This window comes from Oncorhynchus tshawytscha, linkage group LG10 (genome assembly GCF_018296145.1).
Source record: "Oncorhynchus tshawytscha isolate Ot180627B linkage group LG10, Otsh_v2.0, whole genome shotgun sequence".
Classification (NCBI taxonomy): domain Eukaryota; kingdom Metazoa; phylum Chordata; class Actinopteri; order Salmoniformes; family Salmonidae; genus Oncorhynchus; species Oncorhynchus tshawytscha.
Genome location: NC_056438.1, coordinates 79,723,447 through 79,744,166, shown reverse-complemented (window position 1 = coordinate 79,744,166; position 20,720 = coordinate 79,723,447). Strand labels below are relative to the sequence as shown.

General features: G+C 40.4%; 1 protein-coding gene across 2 annotated transcripts in view; it reads right to left on the bottom strand.

Moving 5' to 3' along the window:
* Positions 1-1,233: 1,233 nt before the first annotated feature.
* Positions 1,234-20,720, bottom strand: part of LOC112260940 (very-long-chain enoyl-CoA reductase) — a 32,073-nt gene continuing 12,586 nt past the window's right edge. For both annotated transcript variants that reach the window (XM_042329160.1, XM_042329159.1), the window contains 8 exons: positions 10,060-10,175; positions 8,666-8,771; positions 5,671-5,743; positions 5,530-5,573; positions 4,670-4,727; positions 4,367-4,455; positions 3,263-3,308; positions 1,234-2,674 (listed from right to left, as the gene is read on the bottom strand). In XM_042329160.1, coding sequence (XP_042185094.1) covers positions 2,547-2,674; positions 3,263-3,308; positions 4,367-4,455; positions 4,670-4,727; positions 5,530-5,573; positions 5,671-5,743; positions 8,666-8,771; positions 10,060-10,175 — 660 coding nt within the window. In that variant the 3' untranslated portion in view covers positions 1,234-2,546. The remainder of the gene's footprint in view (positions 2,675-3,262; positions 3,309-4,366; positions 4,456-4,669; positions 4,728-5,529; positions 5,574-5,670; positions 5,744-8,665; positions 8,772-10,059; positions 10,176-20,720) is intronic.

Below are 20,720 nucleotides of genomic sequence, written 5' to 3'. Positions count from 1 at the left end.
TTACAGAGAGCTAAGTGAGACAACCACAATCATAATAAGTACATTTTTTCCCCCCTCAAGGTAGCTATTAGTGCTGGTAGGGAGGTGGGTTGGTGTGGGATTATTTAAGATATGCTTTGAAGAGGTAAAGTTTCAGATGTCATATCCTAAGCACAGCTTTATATGCTCACCTAATGTATAGTGCAGGGGAACAATGTAATTTGACCTTTTATTTAACTAGGCAAGTCAGTTAAGAACAAATTCTTATTTACAATGACGGCATAACGACAGATTTGTATCTTGTCAACTCAGGGATTTGATCTAGCAACCTTTCAGTGACTGGCCCAACACTCTAACCACAGAGGGCCGTGTGGGTGCAGGCTTTTGTTCTAGCCAAGCAGTCTCGGTTGAAGACAATGACTCTTAGTTGATTAGTTGAATCAGGTGAGTTTCTGCTTGGCTGGAATGAAAGCCTGCACATATATGATATAGGCTTTCACTCCCGTTGTAGTGGACTCAAACACAAAGTAACGAACAAACCGCAAAATATATTGTTTATTTTATTGTTACCATTTTTTTGTTGTTTTTGAAACTTCATGTCATTTTCAGTTTGTCATTTGAAATGTCATGATAACTGTGTTTAACATGTTACAAATGCTGTTTCTAATCAAGAAGACGCTTTGGATTTACGCTTCCATTTCCTACGATCAGAGACGGGCAACTATGATGGGGTTGGGAGCCACAAAAAAAATCTGAAGTCATTATGAGGGGCCATAGTGGCTGGCGGGTCTGTATACCCACATTTATATACCAAAAAATACTAATAATGCTTAGCTCATTTACATAGCCGTTCAAATAATGTAGAAATATCTTGCTTGGTTTATATATTCTACACGTTTTGCCATTGGGATGTAAAGAACATTTTGCTGTTTTAAATCAAGTATTTTACAATTCTAAAAAATTTTGACCATTGGGACAGAGAGCAGATTTGGTAATTTTCTAACATATTTCCTTTAATTCTACTCATTTTTCTATGGGGTGGAGAGAAATGTGAGGCTGCCCAACAAAATCAAATGCCCCCCAGGCTGGTGAATCCACCACGATTACTAACCTTTTGTTTATAGCTGGCTGCTAGACTAATTTACTGATCAAAGATAAATAAAGAGAAAACAAGAGAAAAACTGCTGATGTACAACCACATTTCAAAATGGCACCTTGTGCATTCTACCACCCCCACCCCCTCCAGCACCAGCGAGGGCCTTCATAAGGGGCCCCTCGCGAGCTGCCAGTTGCCCATCCCTGTCATAGCTAGTATTATGGATGAGAATAGATATGTGTATCAACTTCAACTGATGCCCTGCTTTAACAGCAAAACACTGACCCTGTTAAATCCAAATGGGTTCAATAATAACACAAAGTTACTGTGAACAAAACAAATAGAGCAGTTCCACTGTAAAACTAACAACGTAAACAAATAAGATTTAAAAAATACTATTAATATCACACAAATTAAAAGTTATGGTTACTTCATATCTGATTTGACTGAACAGGGCCGTCCGTCCTTCAACAGGGGAACAAGTGCACTAGACTGGACTTCAAGTGCACTAGACTTCAAGTGCACTAGACTTCAAGTGCACTAGACTTCAAGTGCACTACTATAACGTATACACATTGTCACTCACATGAACTGTGCTGCAACAATGATTATGGTGAATAAAAAAATATGTATAAATTCTCTACGACTAAAGGGAATCAAACCAATCTATTATCTATCTATCTGTGTAAACCCATAACCTTACTACAAATGTACACTTTTAGTGTAGAGTTGAGTGATGAGGTTAAGTCACAGGCCTGAGTGAGGCCTTGTAACCCTATTCTGACCGAGAGGCTGTCACAAAGTTCATTTATATACAGCTCGCTTATTGACTGGGTATCTGTTGTCCCCCCCATATAGTGTCACTCCTTTTGGTCAGAGCCACATCATATCCCCTACAGGTGCACTATTACCACAGTGTCCAGTACACTGCTTTCTCTAACTGTAGTAGAGTATGCAATGGGTCTGTCTAAAATAACATTCTATTCCCTATGTAGTACACTACATTTGGCAAGAGGCCTATGTGGCTCTGGCCAAAAGTATAGCGAATAGGTTTGCGCACAATTTTGGTAATTTACCCAAAATTCCCAGGTGTTCCAGAAATCCTGGGTGGACGATTACAGATTTCCTTGCTTATTTCCTTCTGATTACGTGGAATTTAGAACTGGGATTTCTGGGATAAACTGGGGATTTGGTGACAAGTTACCAGAATGTTTTGCAACCCTTATTAAGGAACAGGGGTATAAATTAAGGAACAGGGGTATAATTAAGGAACAGGGGTATAATTAAGGAACAGGGGTATAATTAAGGAACAGGGGTATAATTAAGGAACAGGGGTATAATTAAAGAACAGGGGTATAATTAAGGAACAGGGGTATAATTAAGGAACAGGGGTATAATTAAGGAACAGGGGTATAATTAAGGAATAGGGGTATAATTAAGGATTAGGCTCTTGTTGTTAATCCTGGCTGGCTCAAAGGAACAAAGGGATGATAGCTGATCTTAGTTCAGGGTAGTCTGTAAACTCTCTGGTGTACATCTTATGTTTTCCCCGTGCCCAGATAGTCATCTGGATGAAGCCCAGCAACGTGAACAGAGCCACTGTGGAAAGAGACAGACACAACAGTTAGTTAGTTAGTTAGTTAGTTAGTTAGTAGAGTCACGAAATTGGTGACTAAAACTTAAACAAAGGAATGGAATTGTCTCTTTAGTATCACACGTACTTATGTCAGTCTTTCAATTTCAATTTCAATCTTTATCGAGACTGCAGAACTGGCAGTGTACCAGCATAACCTTTATTTACACAGTACAACATAACTGAACTGGCAGTGTACCAGAATATTTACAGAGTACAACGTAACTGGTATGACAATCTCTCCCACGGGTGGCTATATTTCTATACGTTTTCTCATTCTGCACTTCATAAATGAGTGGGACGGGTGTGGCTTTGTGACAACGATCACATTATCAAATACGATTTGATTTGAAGAGCAGCTATTTCACCGATTTGACAGCTCCAACGTGATTGTTCCCTGTCAAAACATCGAGCTATGCAGGTGTCGGCTTATCAACGGTTAACGCTTGATCTGATCTGATTCTAGTGCCTTAGTATTATGAAAATGTGTGTAAGCAGCTTCTAACATTTACCACCTAAGTACACGTGAAACGATGAAAGATGTGTAGTTTTACCTGGAACACACTGTGTCATGATGGAGAAACTCAACCACGTCCCCACCTGACGAATCAAAACATATACCGTATCAGTCAGAAGTTTGGGACGCACCTACTCATTCAAGGGTGTTTCTTTATTTTGACTATTTTCTACATTGTAGAATAAATAGTGAAGACGTAAAAACTATGAAATAACACATATGGAATCATGTTGTAACCGAGAAAGTGTTTGATTGACTGACCTTCATGTCTTAAAGTAATGATGGACTGTCGATTCTCTTTGCTTATTTGAGCTGTTGCTGCCATAATATGAACTTGGCCTTTAACCAAAAAGGGATATCTTCTGTACACCACCCAGCACAACTGATCAGCTCTAACACATTAAGAAGGAACGAAATTCCACAATGCATTCCAGGTGACTACCTCATGAAGCTGGTTGAGAGAATGCCAAGAGTGTGCAATGCGTTCATCAAGGCAAAGGTTGGCTACTTTGAAGAATCTCAAATATAAAATATATTTTGATTTGTTTAACACTTTTTTGCTTACTACATGATTCCATATGTGTTATTTCATAGTTTTGACGTCTTCGCTATTATGCTACAAAGGCAACTTAAGTCTAGACTCTCCTGTGTGACTAAGTCAATAGAGCACAACACTTGCAACACCAAGGGTTGTGGGTTCAATTCCCGCCTGGGCCAGCCATACTTAAATGTATACATACAAGACTGTGTTAAAGTAGCTTCTGAGAGCACAGGCAGTGCCCTTGAGGCCATCTCCATTTTGAAGTGGTCCATTATTCTTATTCTGTTACTTCTATGAGTTGGTAAACAAACTGAAAGGGGGCACACTGCCATCTAGAGTGTGTTTATTTAAACAGGTATACAGACAAGGTTGGTGATTTGCAGCCACCTGCAGTTATGGAATGTTTGCTAACGAATATAATTCATTGGATGATCCCTCCTGATGACCTGCATGGAATTATGGAATCCTTCCTTAACACATAGGACGATCCACCCAGATGACTACTTCAAAATTGTGAAAAATCCTCAATGGCACTGCTCAGGCTAAAACAAGCTATTGGGTTCCAGAGTCCTCTTATCTATCTCTGTGAGTTTGACCCACCTCATAGGTGTAGTTGGGACATGACACGAAGAAGAAGAGCCATGTGAAGGGGTTCCTGGTGGGGTAAGGGATCCGCTTGGGCCTCAGACCTAGTAGACAGCAGGACACAACTGTGAGAAGGTTGTGATTCATCATGGAAATATCTTCTCAGCTGGCAAACTACCACACAGATGTTCCTGACTCAACTAGCAATTTGTGAGAAATATTTCAGGAACTTGCTCCCTATTACCTATCTTGGCTATGACATTGTTCTGGAATATGCAATCAATACAACACATTCAGAAATGCTGGAAAGCAACTCACCATTACAGCCCAAGTTATTGAGAGCCAAATGAATTGAGAAGTTTCCAGCTTCACAGAGCTGGGAGTACAAAGAAAGACAGAAAGAAAGAAATAAAGAAAACGAGAGAGAGAGAGAGAGAGAGAGAGAGAGAGAGAGAGACAGAAATAAAGAAAACGAGAGAGAGACAGAGAGAGAGAGAGAGAGACAGAAATATAGAAAGAGAAAAAGAAATAAAGAAAACAGAGAGAGAGAGAGAGAGAGAGAGAGAGAGAGAGAGAGAGAGAGAGAGAGAGAGAGAGAGAGACAGAGAGAGAGAGAGAGAGACAGACAGAAATATAGAAAGAGAAAAAGAGAGAAATACATTTTTTGGGAAAGAAGATGAAGAATGTTTTCCTCTGTTGTTCTGAACTCAATGAAAACGCAATGAGGCTGAGAGATATAACATTAGGCTACATACCATAAACACCACCACCACAGAGTAGATTTAGAGATTAGGCTACATACCATAAACACCACCACCACAGAGTAGACTTGGAGATTAGGCTACATACCATAAACACCACCACCACAGAGTAGACTTGGAGATTAGGCTACATACCATAAACACCACCACCACAGAGTAGACTTGGAGATTAGGCTACATACCATAAACACCACCACCACAGAGTAGACTTGGAGATTAGGCTACATACCATAAACACCACCACCACAGAGTAGACTTGGAGATTAGGCTACATACCATAAACACCACCAGCACAGAGTAGACTTGGAGATTAGGCTACATACCATAAACACCACCACCACAGAGTAGACTTGGAGATTAGGCTACATACCATAAACACCACCACCACAGAGTAGACTTGGAGATTATGCTACATACCATAAACAGCACCAACGCAGAGTAGATTTGGAGATTCCCATACGCTGTAAGACACATACAGCACCTTAAGCAGCAGAACCATCTATCAACACTGAGAGTTGTCATCCATTCATTCATTTGTTGGTTGAGAGTGGTACTCACATGGTGGAGTGTAGAGGGGGTGGTTGATGTAGTAGGCTAACCAAGCAGAAAATCCCCAGTAGTACAGGCAGTTCTGAGAGTAGAACAGTATAGTATATAATAGAAAATATTAGAATAATATAGTATAGTATATAATAGTATAGTAATAGAATAATAGAAAATAATATAATAGTTTATAATATAATAGTATAGAATAGCATAGAATATAATCGTATATAATCGAATAGCATATAATAGAACAGTATAGTATGTATATAATAGTATAGAATAGTATTGTATAGAAAAGTATAGTATAGTACATAATAGTATAGTATATAATAGAACAGTATAGTATATCAATGAATAATGAGTAGCATAGTAATCTATGTACTATAGAATAGTATATATATATATAAAATGTATTTCACTCTTTCTTTTTCTCTATCTATTAACCTTTCTGTCTTTCTCTCTTTCTATAGAATAGTATATAATAGAATAGTATAAAATAGTATAGAATAGTATAGTATAAAATAGTATATAATAGTATAGTATAGAATAGTATATAATAGAATAGTATAAAATAGTATATAATAGTATATAATAGAATAGTATAAAATAGTATATAATAGTATATAATAGAATAGTATAAAATAGTATAGAATAGAATAGTATAGAATAGTATATAATAGAATAGTATAAAATAGTATATAATATAATAGTATAGAATAGTATATAATAGAATAGTATAAAATAGTATATAATAGAATAGTATAAAATAGTATATAATAGAATAGTATATAATAGAATAGTATAAAATAGTATATAATAGAATAGTATAAAATAGTATATAATAGTATATAATAGAATAGTATAAAATAGTATATAATAGAATAGTATAAAATAGTATATAATAGAATAGTATAAAATAGTATATAATAGAATAGTATAGAATAGTATATAATTGAATAGTATAAAATAGTATATAATAGAATAGTATAAAATAGTATATAATAGAATAGTATATAATAGTATATAATAGAATAGTATAAAATAGTATATAATAGAATAGTATAAAATAGTATATAATAGAATAGTATAAAATAGTATATAATAATAGTATAAAATAGTATATAATAGAAATAAAATAGTATATAATAGAATAGTATAAAATAGTATATAATAGAATAGTATAAAATAGTATATAATAGAATAGTATAAAATAGTATATAATAGAATAGTATAAAATAGTATATAATAGAATAGTATAAAATAGTATATAATAGAATAGTATAAAATAGTATATAATAGAATAGTATAAAATAATAGAATATATAATAGAATAGAATAGTATAAAATAGTATATAATAGAATAGTATAAAATAGTATATAATAGAATAGTATAAAATAGTATATAATAGAATAGTATAAAATAGTATATAATAGAATAGTATAAAATAGTATATAATAGAATAGAAAATAGTATATAAAAATAGTATATAATAGAATAGTATAAAATAGTATATAATAGAATAGTATAAAATAGTATATAATAGAATAGTATAAAATAGTATATAATAGAATAGTATAAAATAGTATATAATAGAATAGTATAAAATAGTATATATAGAATAGTATAAAATAGTATATAATAGAATAGTATAAAATAGTATATAATAGAATAGTATAAAATAGTATATAATAGAATAGTATAAAATAGTATATAATAGAATAGTATAAAATAGTATATAATAGAATAGTAAAAATAGTATATAATAGAATAGTAAAATAGTATATAATAGAATAGTATAAAATAGTATAAATAGAATAGTATAATAGTATATAATAGAATATATAAAATAGTATATAATAGAATAGTATAAAATAGTATATAATAGAATAGTATAAAATAGTATATAATAGAATAGTATAAAATAGTATATAATAGAATAGTATAAAATAGTATATAATAGAATAGTATAAAATAGTATATAATAGAATAGTATAAAATAGTATATAATAGAATAGTATAAAATAGTATATAATAGAATAGTATAAAATAGTATATAATAGAATAGTATAAAATAGTATATAATAGAATAGTATAAAATAGTATATAATAGAATAGTATAAAATAGTATATAATAGAATAGTATAAAATAGTATATAATAGAATAGTATAAAATAGTATATATAGAATAGTATAAAATAGTATATAATAGAATAGTATAAAATAGTATATAATAGAATAGTATAAAATAGTATATAATAGAATAGTATAAATAGTATAAAAATATAATAGAATAGTATAAAATAGTATATAATAGTATATAATAGTATATAATAGAATATATAAAATAGTATATAATAGAATAGTATAAAATAGTATATAATAGAATAGTATAGAATAGTATATAATAGAATAGTATAGAATAGTATATAATAGTATATAATAGAATAGTATAGAATAGTATTGAATAGAATAGTATAGAATAGAATAAAATAGAATAGAATATAATAGTATAGAATAGAATAGTATAGAATAGAATAAAATAGTATAGAATAGAATATAATAGAATAGTATATAATAGAATAGTATAGAATATAATCAAATAGTATAGAATAGAATAGTATAGTATATAATAGAATAGTATAGAATATAATAGTATAGAATAGCATCATATAGAATATAATAGTATAGTATCCCTCCATCCCATGACATCTCAACACCAGAGGCCTGCCAGACATCAGATGTTTTGATACAAGGTGGGAAGATCACCACTTAATAACAAAAGCCCAACGCCAGCAGCTATCTATCAGATCATTTAGCCGGACTACGTTTTAATTCAGTTTTAAGAGGTGAACATTCCCAAGTGTTTAACCAGGTTTATTTAGCCAGGTAAGTCACTGAGAAAAAGGATCTTATAATTAAACTTTGATCATTGACCAATTGAACAGCTACACGTAAACACTATTGAATTCCCGAATGTTTTAGGCGCCAGAGTTCGCTGGACCTGACCCTCATGATGATTTGCAGTGGCAAGGTGCCGTCTGAGAAGCGATGAATGAAGACGGTTTCCAACAGCCTTCTGAAGTAGTGGAAACAGTGACACACACACGCCAGCCTACAGCAGTAGGGAGAAGGGGGTAGAGTGGGGGTAGAGAAGGGGGTAGAGTGGGGGTAGAGAAGGGGTAGATTGGGGGTAGAGAAGGTAGTGGTAGTAGTAAAGAGGACAAAAAGAGGGGTGGAGAATGGGGCAGAGAAGGGGGTAGAGTGGGGGTAGAGAAGGGGGTAGAGTAAAGAGGACAAAAGAGGTAGAGAAGGGGTAGAGGGGTAGAGTGGGGGGAGAAAAAGGGGTAGATTGGGGGTGATCAGAGAAGGTAGTGGTAGTAGTAAAGAGGACAAAAGAGGGTGGAGAAGGGGGTAGAGAAGGGGGTAGAGTGGGGGTAGAGAAGGGGGTAGAGTGGGGGTAGAGAAGGGAAGAATGGGGTAGAGCCTGGGGGTAGAGAAGGTAGTGGTAGTAGTAAAGAGGACAAAAGAGGGGTGGAGAAGGGGGTAGAGTGAGGGTAGAGAAGATAGTGGTAGTAGTAAAGAGGACAAAAGAGGGGTGGAGAAGGGGTCAGAGTGGGGGTAGAGAAGGGGGTAGAGTGGGGGTAGATTGGGGGTAGAGAAGGTAGTGGTAGTAGTAAAGAGGACAAAAGAGGGGGTGGAGAAGGGGGTAGAGAAGGGGGTAGAGTGGGGGTAGAGAAGGGGGTAGAGTGGGGGTAGAGAAGGGGAAGAGAAGGGGGTAGAGAAGGGGGTAGAGTGGGGTAGAGAAGGTAGTGGTAGTAGTAAAGAGGACAAAAGAGGGGGTGGAGAAGGGGGTAGAGTGGGGTAGAGAAGATAGTGGTAGTAGTAAAGAGGACAAAAGAGGGGGTGGAGAAGGGGGTAGAGTGGGGGCAGAGAAGGGGGTAGAGAAGGGGGTAGAGTGGGGGTAGAGAAGGGGGTAGAGTGGGGGTAGAGAAGGAGCTAGAGTGGGGGTAGAGAAGAGGTAGAGTGGGGGTAGAGAAGCTATCATTATTTTGTAGTTGACCTTTTGACCCAAGGTGAATTGACTGACAGCATGTTCTCTTTCACAGCAACGACACAGACATTCTAGACGATTGTAGCAACCTTAACTCAATACCTAGAGACCTCGTCAAGAGATTCAGATCTCTTGACATAAAAGCTAAGGTGTTGGGTTGACAGTCGCTGGACCCGGGTTCCAGTCCCGGTCGGGGCTACCCCCAAATATAGCTACATTGGTGTCAGAAGTGTGATGGCTCCTGTGAGGCCATCGGAGAAGAGTACAGAGTAACTTGAGGACACATTCTCCCGAAGGAAGCCGCTGGACCGGTCGGGGATACCCTTGGAATTTGCCACCATATACGTACGTGACCACTGAGCAGGGATTGGAGGTATAGTCATCTTTCTGCTCGTAGATGTTGAGGAGATGGAGGTAGAAGAAAAGGTAGATGAAGAGAGGTCCGATGCACTCCGCCAGAAACACCTGTACAGGAGAAGAGAGGTCAGATACACCTGTTCAGGAGAGGTCAGATACACCTGTTCAGGAGAAGAGAGGTCAGATACACCTGTACAGGAGAAGAGAGGTCAGATACACCTGTACAGGAGAAGAGAGGTCATATACACCTGTTCAGGAGAAGAGAGGTCAGATACACCTGTACAGGAGAAGAGAGGTCATATACACCTGTACAGGAGAAGAGAGGTCATATACACCTGTTCAGGAGAAGAGAGGTCAGATACACCTGTACAGGAGAAGAGAGGTCATATACACCTGTACAGGAGAAGAGAGGTCAGTATACACCTGTACAGGAGAAGAGAGGTCATATACACCTGTACAGGAGAAGAGAGGTTATATACACCTGTACAGGAGAAGAGAGGTTATATACACCTGTACAGGAGAAGAGAGGTTATATACACCTGTACAGGAGAAGAGAGGTTATATACACCTGTACAGGAGAAGAGAGGTCATATACACCTGTACAGGAGAAGAGAGGTTATATACACCTGTACAGGAGAAGAGAGGTCATATACACCTGTTCAGGAGAAGAGAGGTCATATACACCTGTACAGGAGAAGAGAGGTTATATACACCTGTACAGGAGAAGAGTGGTCAGATACACCTGTTCAGGAGAAGAGAGGTTATATACACCTGTACAGGAGAAGAGTGGTCATATACACCTGTACAGGAGAAGAGAGGTCATATACACCTGTTCAGGAGAAGAGTGGTCAGATACACCTGTTCAGGAGAAGAGAGGTCATATACACCTGTTCAGGAGAAGAGAGGTCAGATACACCTGTACAGGAGAAGAGAGGTCATATACACCTGTACAGGAGAAGAGAGGTCATATACACCTGTACAGGAGAAGAGAGGTCATATACACCTGTACAGGAGAAGAGAGGTCAGATACACCTGTACAGGAGAAGAGAGGTCATATACACCTGTACAGGAGAAGAGAGGTCATATACACCTGTACAGGAGAAGAGAGGTCATATACACCTGTACAGGAGAAGAGAGGTCATATACACCTGTACAGGAGAAGAGAGGTCAGTCATATACACCTGTACAGGAGAAGAGAGGTCATATACACCTGTTCAGGAGAAGAGAGGTCAGATACACCTGTTCAGGAGAAGAGAGGTCATATACACCTGTACAGGAGAAGAGAGGTCATATACACCTGTACAGGAGAAGAGAGGTCATATACACCTGTACAGGAGAAGAGAGGTCATATACACCTGTTCAGGAGAAGAGAGGTCAGATACACCTGTTCAGGAGAAGAGAGGTCAGATACACCTGTACAGGAGAAGAGAGGTCAGATACACCTGTACAGGAGAAGAGAGGTCAGATACACCTGTTCAGGAGAAGAGAGGTCAGATACACCTGTACAGGAGAAGAGAGGTCAGATACACCTGTACAGGAGAAGAGTCATATACACCTGTACAGGAGAAGAGAGGTCATATACACCTGTACAGGAGAAGAGAGGTCATATACACCTGTACAGGAGAAGAGAGGTCATATACACCTGTACAGGAGAAGAGAGGTCATATACACCTGTACAGGAGAAGAGAGGTCATATACACCTGTACAGGAGAAGAGAGGTCATATACACCTGTACAGGAGAAGAGAGGTCATATACACCTGTACAGGAGAAGAGAGGTCATATACACCTGTACAGGAGAAGAGAGGTCATATACACCTGTACAGGAGAAGAGAGGTCATATACACCTGTACAGGAGAAGAGAGGTCATATACACCTGTACAGGAGAAGAGAGGTCATATACACCTGTACAGGAGAAGAGAGGTCATATACACCTGTACAGGAGAAGAGAGGTCATATACACCTGTACAGGAGAAGAGAGGTCATATACACCTGTACAGAGAAGAGAGTCATATAGGTACATATACACCTGTACAGGAGAAGAGAGGTCATATACACCTGTACAGGAGAAGAGAGGTCAGATACACCTGTTCAGGAGAAGAGAGGTCAGTTACACCTGTACAGGAGAAGAGAGGTCATATACACCTGTACAGGAGAAGAGATGTCATATACACCTGTTCAGGAGAAGAGAGGTCAGATACACCTGTACAGGAGAAGAGAGGTCAGATACACCTGTACAGGAGAAGAGAGGTCAGTTACACCTGTTCAGGAGAAGAGAGGTCAGATACACCTGTTCAGGAGAAGAGAGGTCAGATACACCTGTACAGGAGAAGAGAGGTCAGATACACCTGTACAGGAGAAGAGAGGTCAGATACACCTGTACAGGAGAAGAGAGGTCAGATACACCTGTTCAGGAGAAGAGAGGTCAGATACACCTGTTCAGGAGAAGAGAGGTCAGATACACCTGTACAGGAGAAGAGAGGTCAGATACACCTGTTCAGGAGAAGAGAGGTCATATACACCTGTACAGGAGAAGAGAGGTCATATACACCTGTACAGGAGAAGAGACATATACACCTGTACAGGAGAAGAGAGGTCAGATACACCTGTACAGGAGAAGAGAGGTCATATACACCTGTACAGGAGAAGAGAGGTCATATACACCTGTACAGGAGAAGAGAGGTCATATACACCTGTAGGTCACCTGTACAGGAGAAGAGAGGTCATATACACCTGTACAGGAGAAGAGAGGTCATATACACCTGTACAGGAGAAGAGAGGTCATATACACCTGTACAGGAGAAGAGAGGGTCACCTATACACCTGTACAGGAGAAGAGAGGTCAGATACACCTGTACAGGAGAAGAGAGGTCATATACACCTGTACAGAAGAAGAGTGGTCATATACACCTGTACAGGAGAAGAGAGGTCATATACACCTGTACAGGAGAAGAGAGGTCATATACACCTGTACAGGAGAAGAGAGGTCAGATACACCTGTACAGGAGAAGAGAGTCATATACACCTGTACAGGAGAAGAGAGGTCATATACACCTGTACAGAAGAAGAGAGGTCATATACACCTGTACAGAAGAAGAGAGGTCATATACACCTGTACAGAAGAAGAGAGGTCATATACACCTGTACAGAAGAAGAGAGGTCATATACACCTGTACAGAGAAGAGAGGTCATATACACCTGTACAGAAGAGAGAGGTCATATACACCTGTACAGAAGAAGAGAGGTCAGATACACCTGTACAGGAGAAGAGAGGTCATATACACCTGTACAGGAGAAGAGAGGTCATATACACCTGTACAGGAGAAGAGAGGTCATATACACCTGTACAGAAGAAGAGAGGTCATATACACCTGTACAGAAGAAGAGAGGTCATATACACCTGTACAGGAGAAGAGAGGTCATATACACCTGTACAGAAGAAGAGAGGTCATATACACCTGTACAGAAGAAGAGAGGTCATATACACCTGTACAGGAGAAGAGAGGTCATATACACCTGTACAGGAGTTACACCTGTACAGGAGAAGAGGTCATATACACCTGTACAGGAGAAGAGAGGTCATATACACCTGTACAGGAGAAGAGAGGTCAGTTACACCTGTACAGGAGAAGAGAGGTCAGTTACACCTGTACAGGAGAAGAGAGGTCAGTTACACCTGTACAGGAGAAGAGAGGTCATATACACCTGTACAGGAGAAGAGAGGTCATATACACCTGTTCAGGAGAAGAGAGGTCATATACACCTGTTCAGGAGAAGAGAGGTCAGATACACCTGTACAGGAGAAGAGAGGTCAGATACACCTGTACAGGAGAAGAGAGGTCATATACACCTGTACAGGAGAAGAGAGGTCATATACACCTGTACAGGAGAAGAGAGGTCATATACACCTGTACAGGAGAAGAGAGGTCAGATACACCTGTTCAGGAGAAGAGAGGTCAGATACACCTGTACAGGAGAAGAGAGGTCATATACACCTGTACAGGAGAAGAGAGGTCATATACACCTGTACAGGAGAAGAGAGGTCATATACACCTGTACAGAAGAAGAGAGGTCATATACACCTGTACAGAAGAAGAGAGGTCATATACACCTGTACAGGAGAAGAGAGGTCATATACACCTGTACAGGAGAAGAGAGGTCATATACACCTGTACAGGAGAAGAGAGGTCATATACACCTGTACAGAAGAAGAGAGGTCATATACACCTGTACAGAAGAAGAGAGGTCATATACACCTGTACAGGAGAAGAGAGGTCATATACACCTGTACAGGAGAAGAGAGGTCATATACACCTGTACAGAAGAAGAAGAGAGTCATATACACCTGTACAGGAGAAGAGAGGTCATATACACCTGTACAGGAGAAGAGAGGTCAGTTACACCTGTACAGGAGAAGAGAGGTCATATACACCTGTACAGGAGAAGAGAGGTCAGTTACACCTGTACAGGAGAAGAGAGGTCAGTTACACCTGTACAGGAGAAGAGAGGTCAGTTACACCTGTACAGGAGAAGAGAGGTCAGTTACACCTGTTCAGGAGAAGAGAGGTCATATACACCTGTTCAGGAGAAGAGAGGTTATATACACCTGTACAGGAGAAGAGAGGTCAGATACACCTGTACAGGAGAAGAGAGGTCAGATACACCTGTACAGGAGAAGAGAGGTCATATACACCTGTACAGGAGAAGAGAGGTCAGATACACCTGTACAGGAGAAGAGAGGTCATATACACCTGTACAGGAGAAGAGAGGTCATATACACCTGTACAGGAGAAGAGAGGTCAGATACACCTGTACAGAAGAAGAGAGGTCATATACACCTGTACAGGAGAAGAGAGGTCATATACACCTGTACAGAAGAAGAGAGGTCAGATACACCTGTACAGAAGAAGAGAGGTCATATACACCTGTACAGAAGAAGAGAGGTCAGATACACCTGTACAGAAGAAGAGAGAGTCAGATACACCTGTTCAGGAGAAGAGAGGTCAGATACACCTGTACAGGAGAAGAGAGGTCAGATACACCTGTACAGGAGAAGAGAGGTCATATACACCTGTACAGAAGAAGAGAGGTCATATACACCTGTACAGGAGAAGAGAGGTCATATACACCTGAGAAGAGAGGTCATATACACCTGTTCAGGAGAAGAGAGGTCATATACACCTGTACAGAAGAAGAGAGGTCATATACACCTGTACAGGAGAAGAGAGGTCAGATACACCTGTACAGGAGAAGAGAGGTCATATACACCTGTACAGGAGAAGAGAGGTCAGATACACCTGTACAGAAGAAGAGAGGTCAGATACACCTGTACAGGAGAAGAGAGGTCATATACACCTGTACAGAAGAAGAGAGGTCAGATACACCTGTACAGAAGAAGAGAGGTCAGATACACCTGTACAGGAGAAGAGAGGTCAGATACACCTGTTCAGGAGAAGAGAGGTCAGATACACCTGTACAGGAGAAGAGAGGTCATATACACCTGTTCAGGAGAAGAGAGGTCATATACACCTGTTCAGGAGAAGAGAGGTCAGATACACCTGTACAGGAGAAGAGAGGTCATATACACCTGTACAGGAGAAGAGAGGTCATATACACCTGTTCAGGAGAAGAGAGGTCAGATACACCTGTTCAGGAGAAGAGAGGTCATATACACCTGTACAGGAGAAGAGAGGTCATATACACCTGTACAGGAGAAGAGAGGTCATATACACCTGTACAGAAGAAGAGAGGTCATATACACCTGTACAGAAGAAGAGAGGTCATATACACCTGTACAGAAGAAGAGAGGTCATATACACCTGTACAGAGAAGAGAGGTCATATACACCTGTACAGGAGAAGAGAGGTCATATACACCTGTACAGGAGAAGAAGAGAGGTCATATACACCTGTACAGGAGAGAGTCATATACACCTGTACAGGAGAAGAGAGGTCATATACACCTGTACAGAGAGAGAGAGGTCATATACACCTGTACAGGAGAAGAGAGGTCATATACACCTGTACAGGAGAAGAGAGGTCATATACAGTTCAAGAGAGAGGTCAGATACACCTGTACAGGAGAAGAGAGGTCATATACACCTGTACAGGAGAAGAGAGGTCATATACACCTGTACAGGAGAAGAGAGGTCATATACACCTGTACAGGAGAAGAGAGGTCATATACACCTGTACAGGAGAAGAGAGGTCATATACACCTGTACAGAAGAAGAGAGGTCAGATACACCTGTACAGGAGAAGAGAGGTCAGATACACCTGTTCAGGAGAAGAGAGGTCATATACACCTGTTCAGGAGAAGAGAGGTCATATACACCTGTTCAGGAGAGAGAGGTCATATACACCTGTACAGGAGAAGAGAGGTCATATACACCTGTTCAGGAGAAGAGAGGTCATATACACCTGTACAGGAGAAGAGAGGTCATATACACCTGTACAGGAGAAGAGAGGTCATATACACCTGTTCAGAGAGAGAGAGAGAGAGTCATATACACCTGTACAGGAGAAGAGAGGTCATATACACCTGTTCAGGAGAAGAGAGGTCATATACACCTGTACAGGAGAAGAGAGGTCAGATACACCTGTACAGGAGAAGAGAGGTCAGATACACCTGTACAGGAGAAGAGAGGTCAGATACACCTGTACAGGAGAAGAGAGGTCAGATACACCTGTACAGGAGAAGAGAGGTCATATACACCTGTACAGGAGAAGAGAGGTCATATACACCTGTACAGGAGAAGAGAGGTCAGATACACCTGTACAGGAGAAGAGAGGTCATATACACCTGTTCAGGAGAAGAGAGGTCAGATACACCTGTTCAGGAGAAGAGAGGTCAGATACACCTGTACAGGAGAAGAGAGGTCATATACACCTGTACAGGAGAAGAGAGGTCATATACACCTGTACAGAAGAAGAGAGGTCAGATACACCTGTACAGAAGAAGAGAGGTCATATACACCTGTACAGAAGAAGAGAGGTCATATACACCTGTACAGAAGAAGAGAGGTCATATACACCTGTACAGGAGAAGAGAGGTCATATACACCTGTACAGGAGAAGAGAGGTCATATACACCTGTACAGGAGAAGAGAGGTCATATACACCTGTACAGAAGAAGAGAGGTCATATACACCTGTACAGAAGAAGAGAGGTCATATACACCTGTACAGGAGAAGAGAGGTCATATACACCTGTACAGGAGAAGAGAGGTCATATACACCTGTACAGGAGAAGAGAGGTCATATACACCTGTACAGAAGAAGAGAGGTCAGTTACACCTGTACAGGAGAAGAGAGGTCAGTTACACCTGTACAGGAGAAGAGAGGTCATATACACCTGTACAGGAGAAGAGAGGTCATATACACCTGTACAGAAGAAGAGAGGTCAGTTACACCTGTACAGGAGAAGAGAGGTCATATACACCTGTACAGGAGAAGAGAGGTCATATACACCTGTACAGGAGAAGAGAGGTCATATACACCTGTACAGAAGAAGAGAGGTCATATACACCTGTACAGAAGAAGAGAGGTCATATACACCTGTACAGGAGAAGATATACAGGTCATATACACCTGTACAGGAGAAGAGTCAGGTCATATACACCTGTACAGGAGAAGAGAGGTCATATACACCTGTACAGGAGAAGAGAGGTCATATACACCTGTACAGGAGAAGAGAGGTCATATACACCTGTACAGGAGAAGAGAGGTCAGTTACACCTGTACAGGAGAAGAGAGGTCAGTTACACCTGTACAGGAGAAGAGAGGTCAGATACACCTGTACAGGAGAAGAGAGGTCAGTTACACCTGTACAGGAGAAGAGAGGTCAGTTACACCTGTACAGGAGAAGAGAGGTCAGTTACACCTGTACAGGAGAAGAGAGGTCAGTTACACCTGTACAGGAGAAGAGAGGTCATATACACCTGTACAGGAGAAGAGAGGTCAGATACACCTGTTCAGGGGAAGAGAGATCATATACACCTGTACAGGAGAAGAGAGGTCAGTTACACCTGTACAGGAGAAGAGAGGTCATATACACCTGTACAGGAGAAGAGAGGTCATATACACCTGTACAGGAGAAGAGAGGTCATATACACCTGTACAGGAGAAGAGAGGTCAGTATACACCTGTACAGGAGAAGAGAGGTCAGTTACACCTGTACAGGAGAAGAGAGGTCATATACACCTGTACAGGAGAAGAGAGGTCATATACACCTGTACAGGAGAAGAGGTCAGGTCAGTTACACCTGTACAGGAGAAGAGAGGTCATATACACCTGTACAGGAGAAGAGAGGTCAGTATACACCTGTACAGGAGAAGAGAGGTCATATACACCTGTACAGAAGAAGAGAGGTCATATACACCTGTACAGAAGAGAGGTCATATACACCTGTACAGGAGAAGAGAGGTCAGTTACACCTGTACAGGAGAAGAGAGGTCAGATACACCTGTACAGGAGAAGAGAGGTCATATACACCTGTACAGGAGAAGAGAGGTCAGTTACACCTGTACAGGAGAAGAGAGGTCATATACACCTGTACAGGAGAAGAGAGGTCAGATACACCTGTACAGGAGAAGAGAGGTCAGATACACCTGTACAGGAGAAGAGAGGTCATATACACCTGTACAGGAGAAGAGAGGTCAGATACACCTGTACAGGAGAAGAGAGGTCATATACACCTGTACAGGAGAAGAGAGGTCAGATACACCTGTACAGGAGAAGAGAGGTCAGATACACCTGTACAGGAGAAGAGAGGTCATATACACCTGTACAGGAGAAGAGACCTGTCATATACACCTGTACAGGAGAAGAGAGGTCAGTATACACCTGTACAGGAGAAGAGAGGTCATATACACCTGTACAGGAGAAGAGAGGTCATATACACCTGTACAGGAGAAGAGAGGTCAGATACACCTGTACAGGAGAAGAGAGGTATATACACCTGTACAGGAGAAGAGAGGTCATATACACCTGTACAGGAGAAGAGAGGTCATATACACCTGTACAGGAGAAGAGATGTCAGATACACCTGTACAGGAGAAGAGAGGTCATATACACCTGTACAGGAGAAGAGAGGTCATATACACCTGTACAGGAGAAGAGAGGTCATATACACCTGTACAGGAGAAGAGAGGTCATATACACCTGTACAGGAGAAGAGAGGTCATATACACCTGTACAGGTCATATACAGTACAGAGAAGAGGTCATATACACCTGTACAGGAGAAGAGAGGTCATATACACCTGTACAGGAGAAGAGAGGTCATATACACCTGTACAGGAGAAGAGAGGTCATATACACCTGTACAGGAGAAGAGAGGTCATATACACCTGTACAGGAGAAGAGAGGTCATATACACCTGTACAGGAGACAGTACAGAGGTCATATACACCTGTACAGGAGAAGAGAGGTCATATACACCTGTACAGGAGAAGAGAGGTCATATACACCTACAGTACAGAAGAGAAGTCATATACACCTGTACAGGAGAAGAGAGGTCAGATACACCTGTACAGGAGAAGAGAGGTCATATACACCTGTACAGGAGAAGAGAGGTCATATACACCTGTACAGGAGAAGAGAGGTCATATACACCTGTACAGGAGAAGAGAGGTCATATACACCTGTACAGGAGAAGAGAGGTCATATACACCTGTTCAGGAGAAGAGAGGTCATATACACCTGTACAGGAGAAGAGAGTCATATACACCTGTCAGGTATACACCTGTACAGGAGAAGAGAGGTCATATACACCTGTACAGGAGAAGAGAGGTCATATACACCTGTACAGGAGAAGAGAGGTCAGATACACCTGTACAGGAGAAGAGAGGTCAGATACACCTGTTCAGGAGAAGAGAGGTCAGATACACCTGTACAGGAGAAGAGAGGTCAGATACACCTGTTCAGGAGAAGAGAGGTCATATACACCTGTTCAGGAGAAGAGAGGTCAGATACACCTGTTCAGGAGAAGAGAGGTCATATACACCTGTACAGGAGAAGAGAGGTCATATACACCTGTTCAGGAGAAGAGAGGTCATATACACCTGTACAGGAGAAGAGAGGTCATATACACCTGTACAGGAGAAGAGAGGTCATATACACCTGTTCAGGAGAAGAGAGGTCATATACACCTGTACAGGAGAAGAGAGGTCATATACACCTGTTCAGGAGAAGAGAGGTCATATACACCTGTACAGGAGAAGAGAGGTCATATACACCTGTTCAGGAGAAGAGAGGTCATATACACCACAGGAGAAGAGAGGTCATATACACCTGTACAGGAGAAGAGAGGTCATATACACCTGTACAGGAGAAGAGAGGTCAGGTCATATACACCTGTACAGGAGAAGAGAGGTCAGGTATACACCTGTACAGGAGAAGAGAGGTCATATACACCTGTACAGGAGAAGAGAGGTCAGATACACCTGTTCAGGAGAAGAGGGGTCATATACACCTGTACAGGAGAAGAGAGGTCATATACACCTGTACAGGAGAAGAGAGGTCATATACACCTGTACAGGAGAAGAGAGGTCAGATACACCTGTACAGGAGAAGAGAGGTCAGATACACCTGTACAGGAGAAGAGAGGTCAGATACACCTGTACAGGAGAAGAGAGGTCATATACACCTGTACAGGA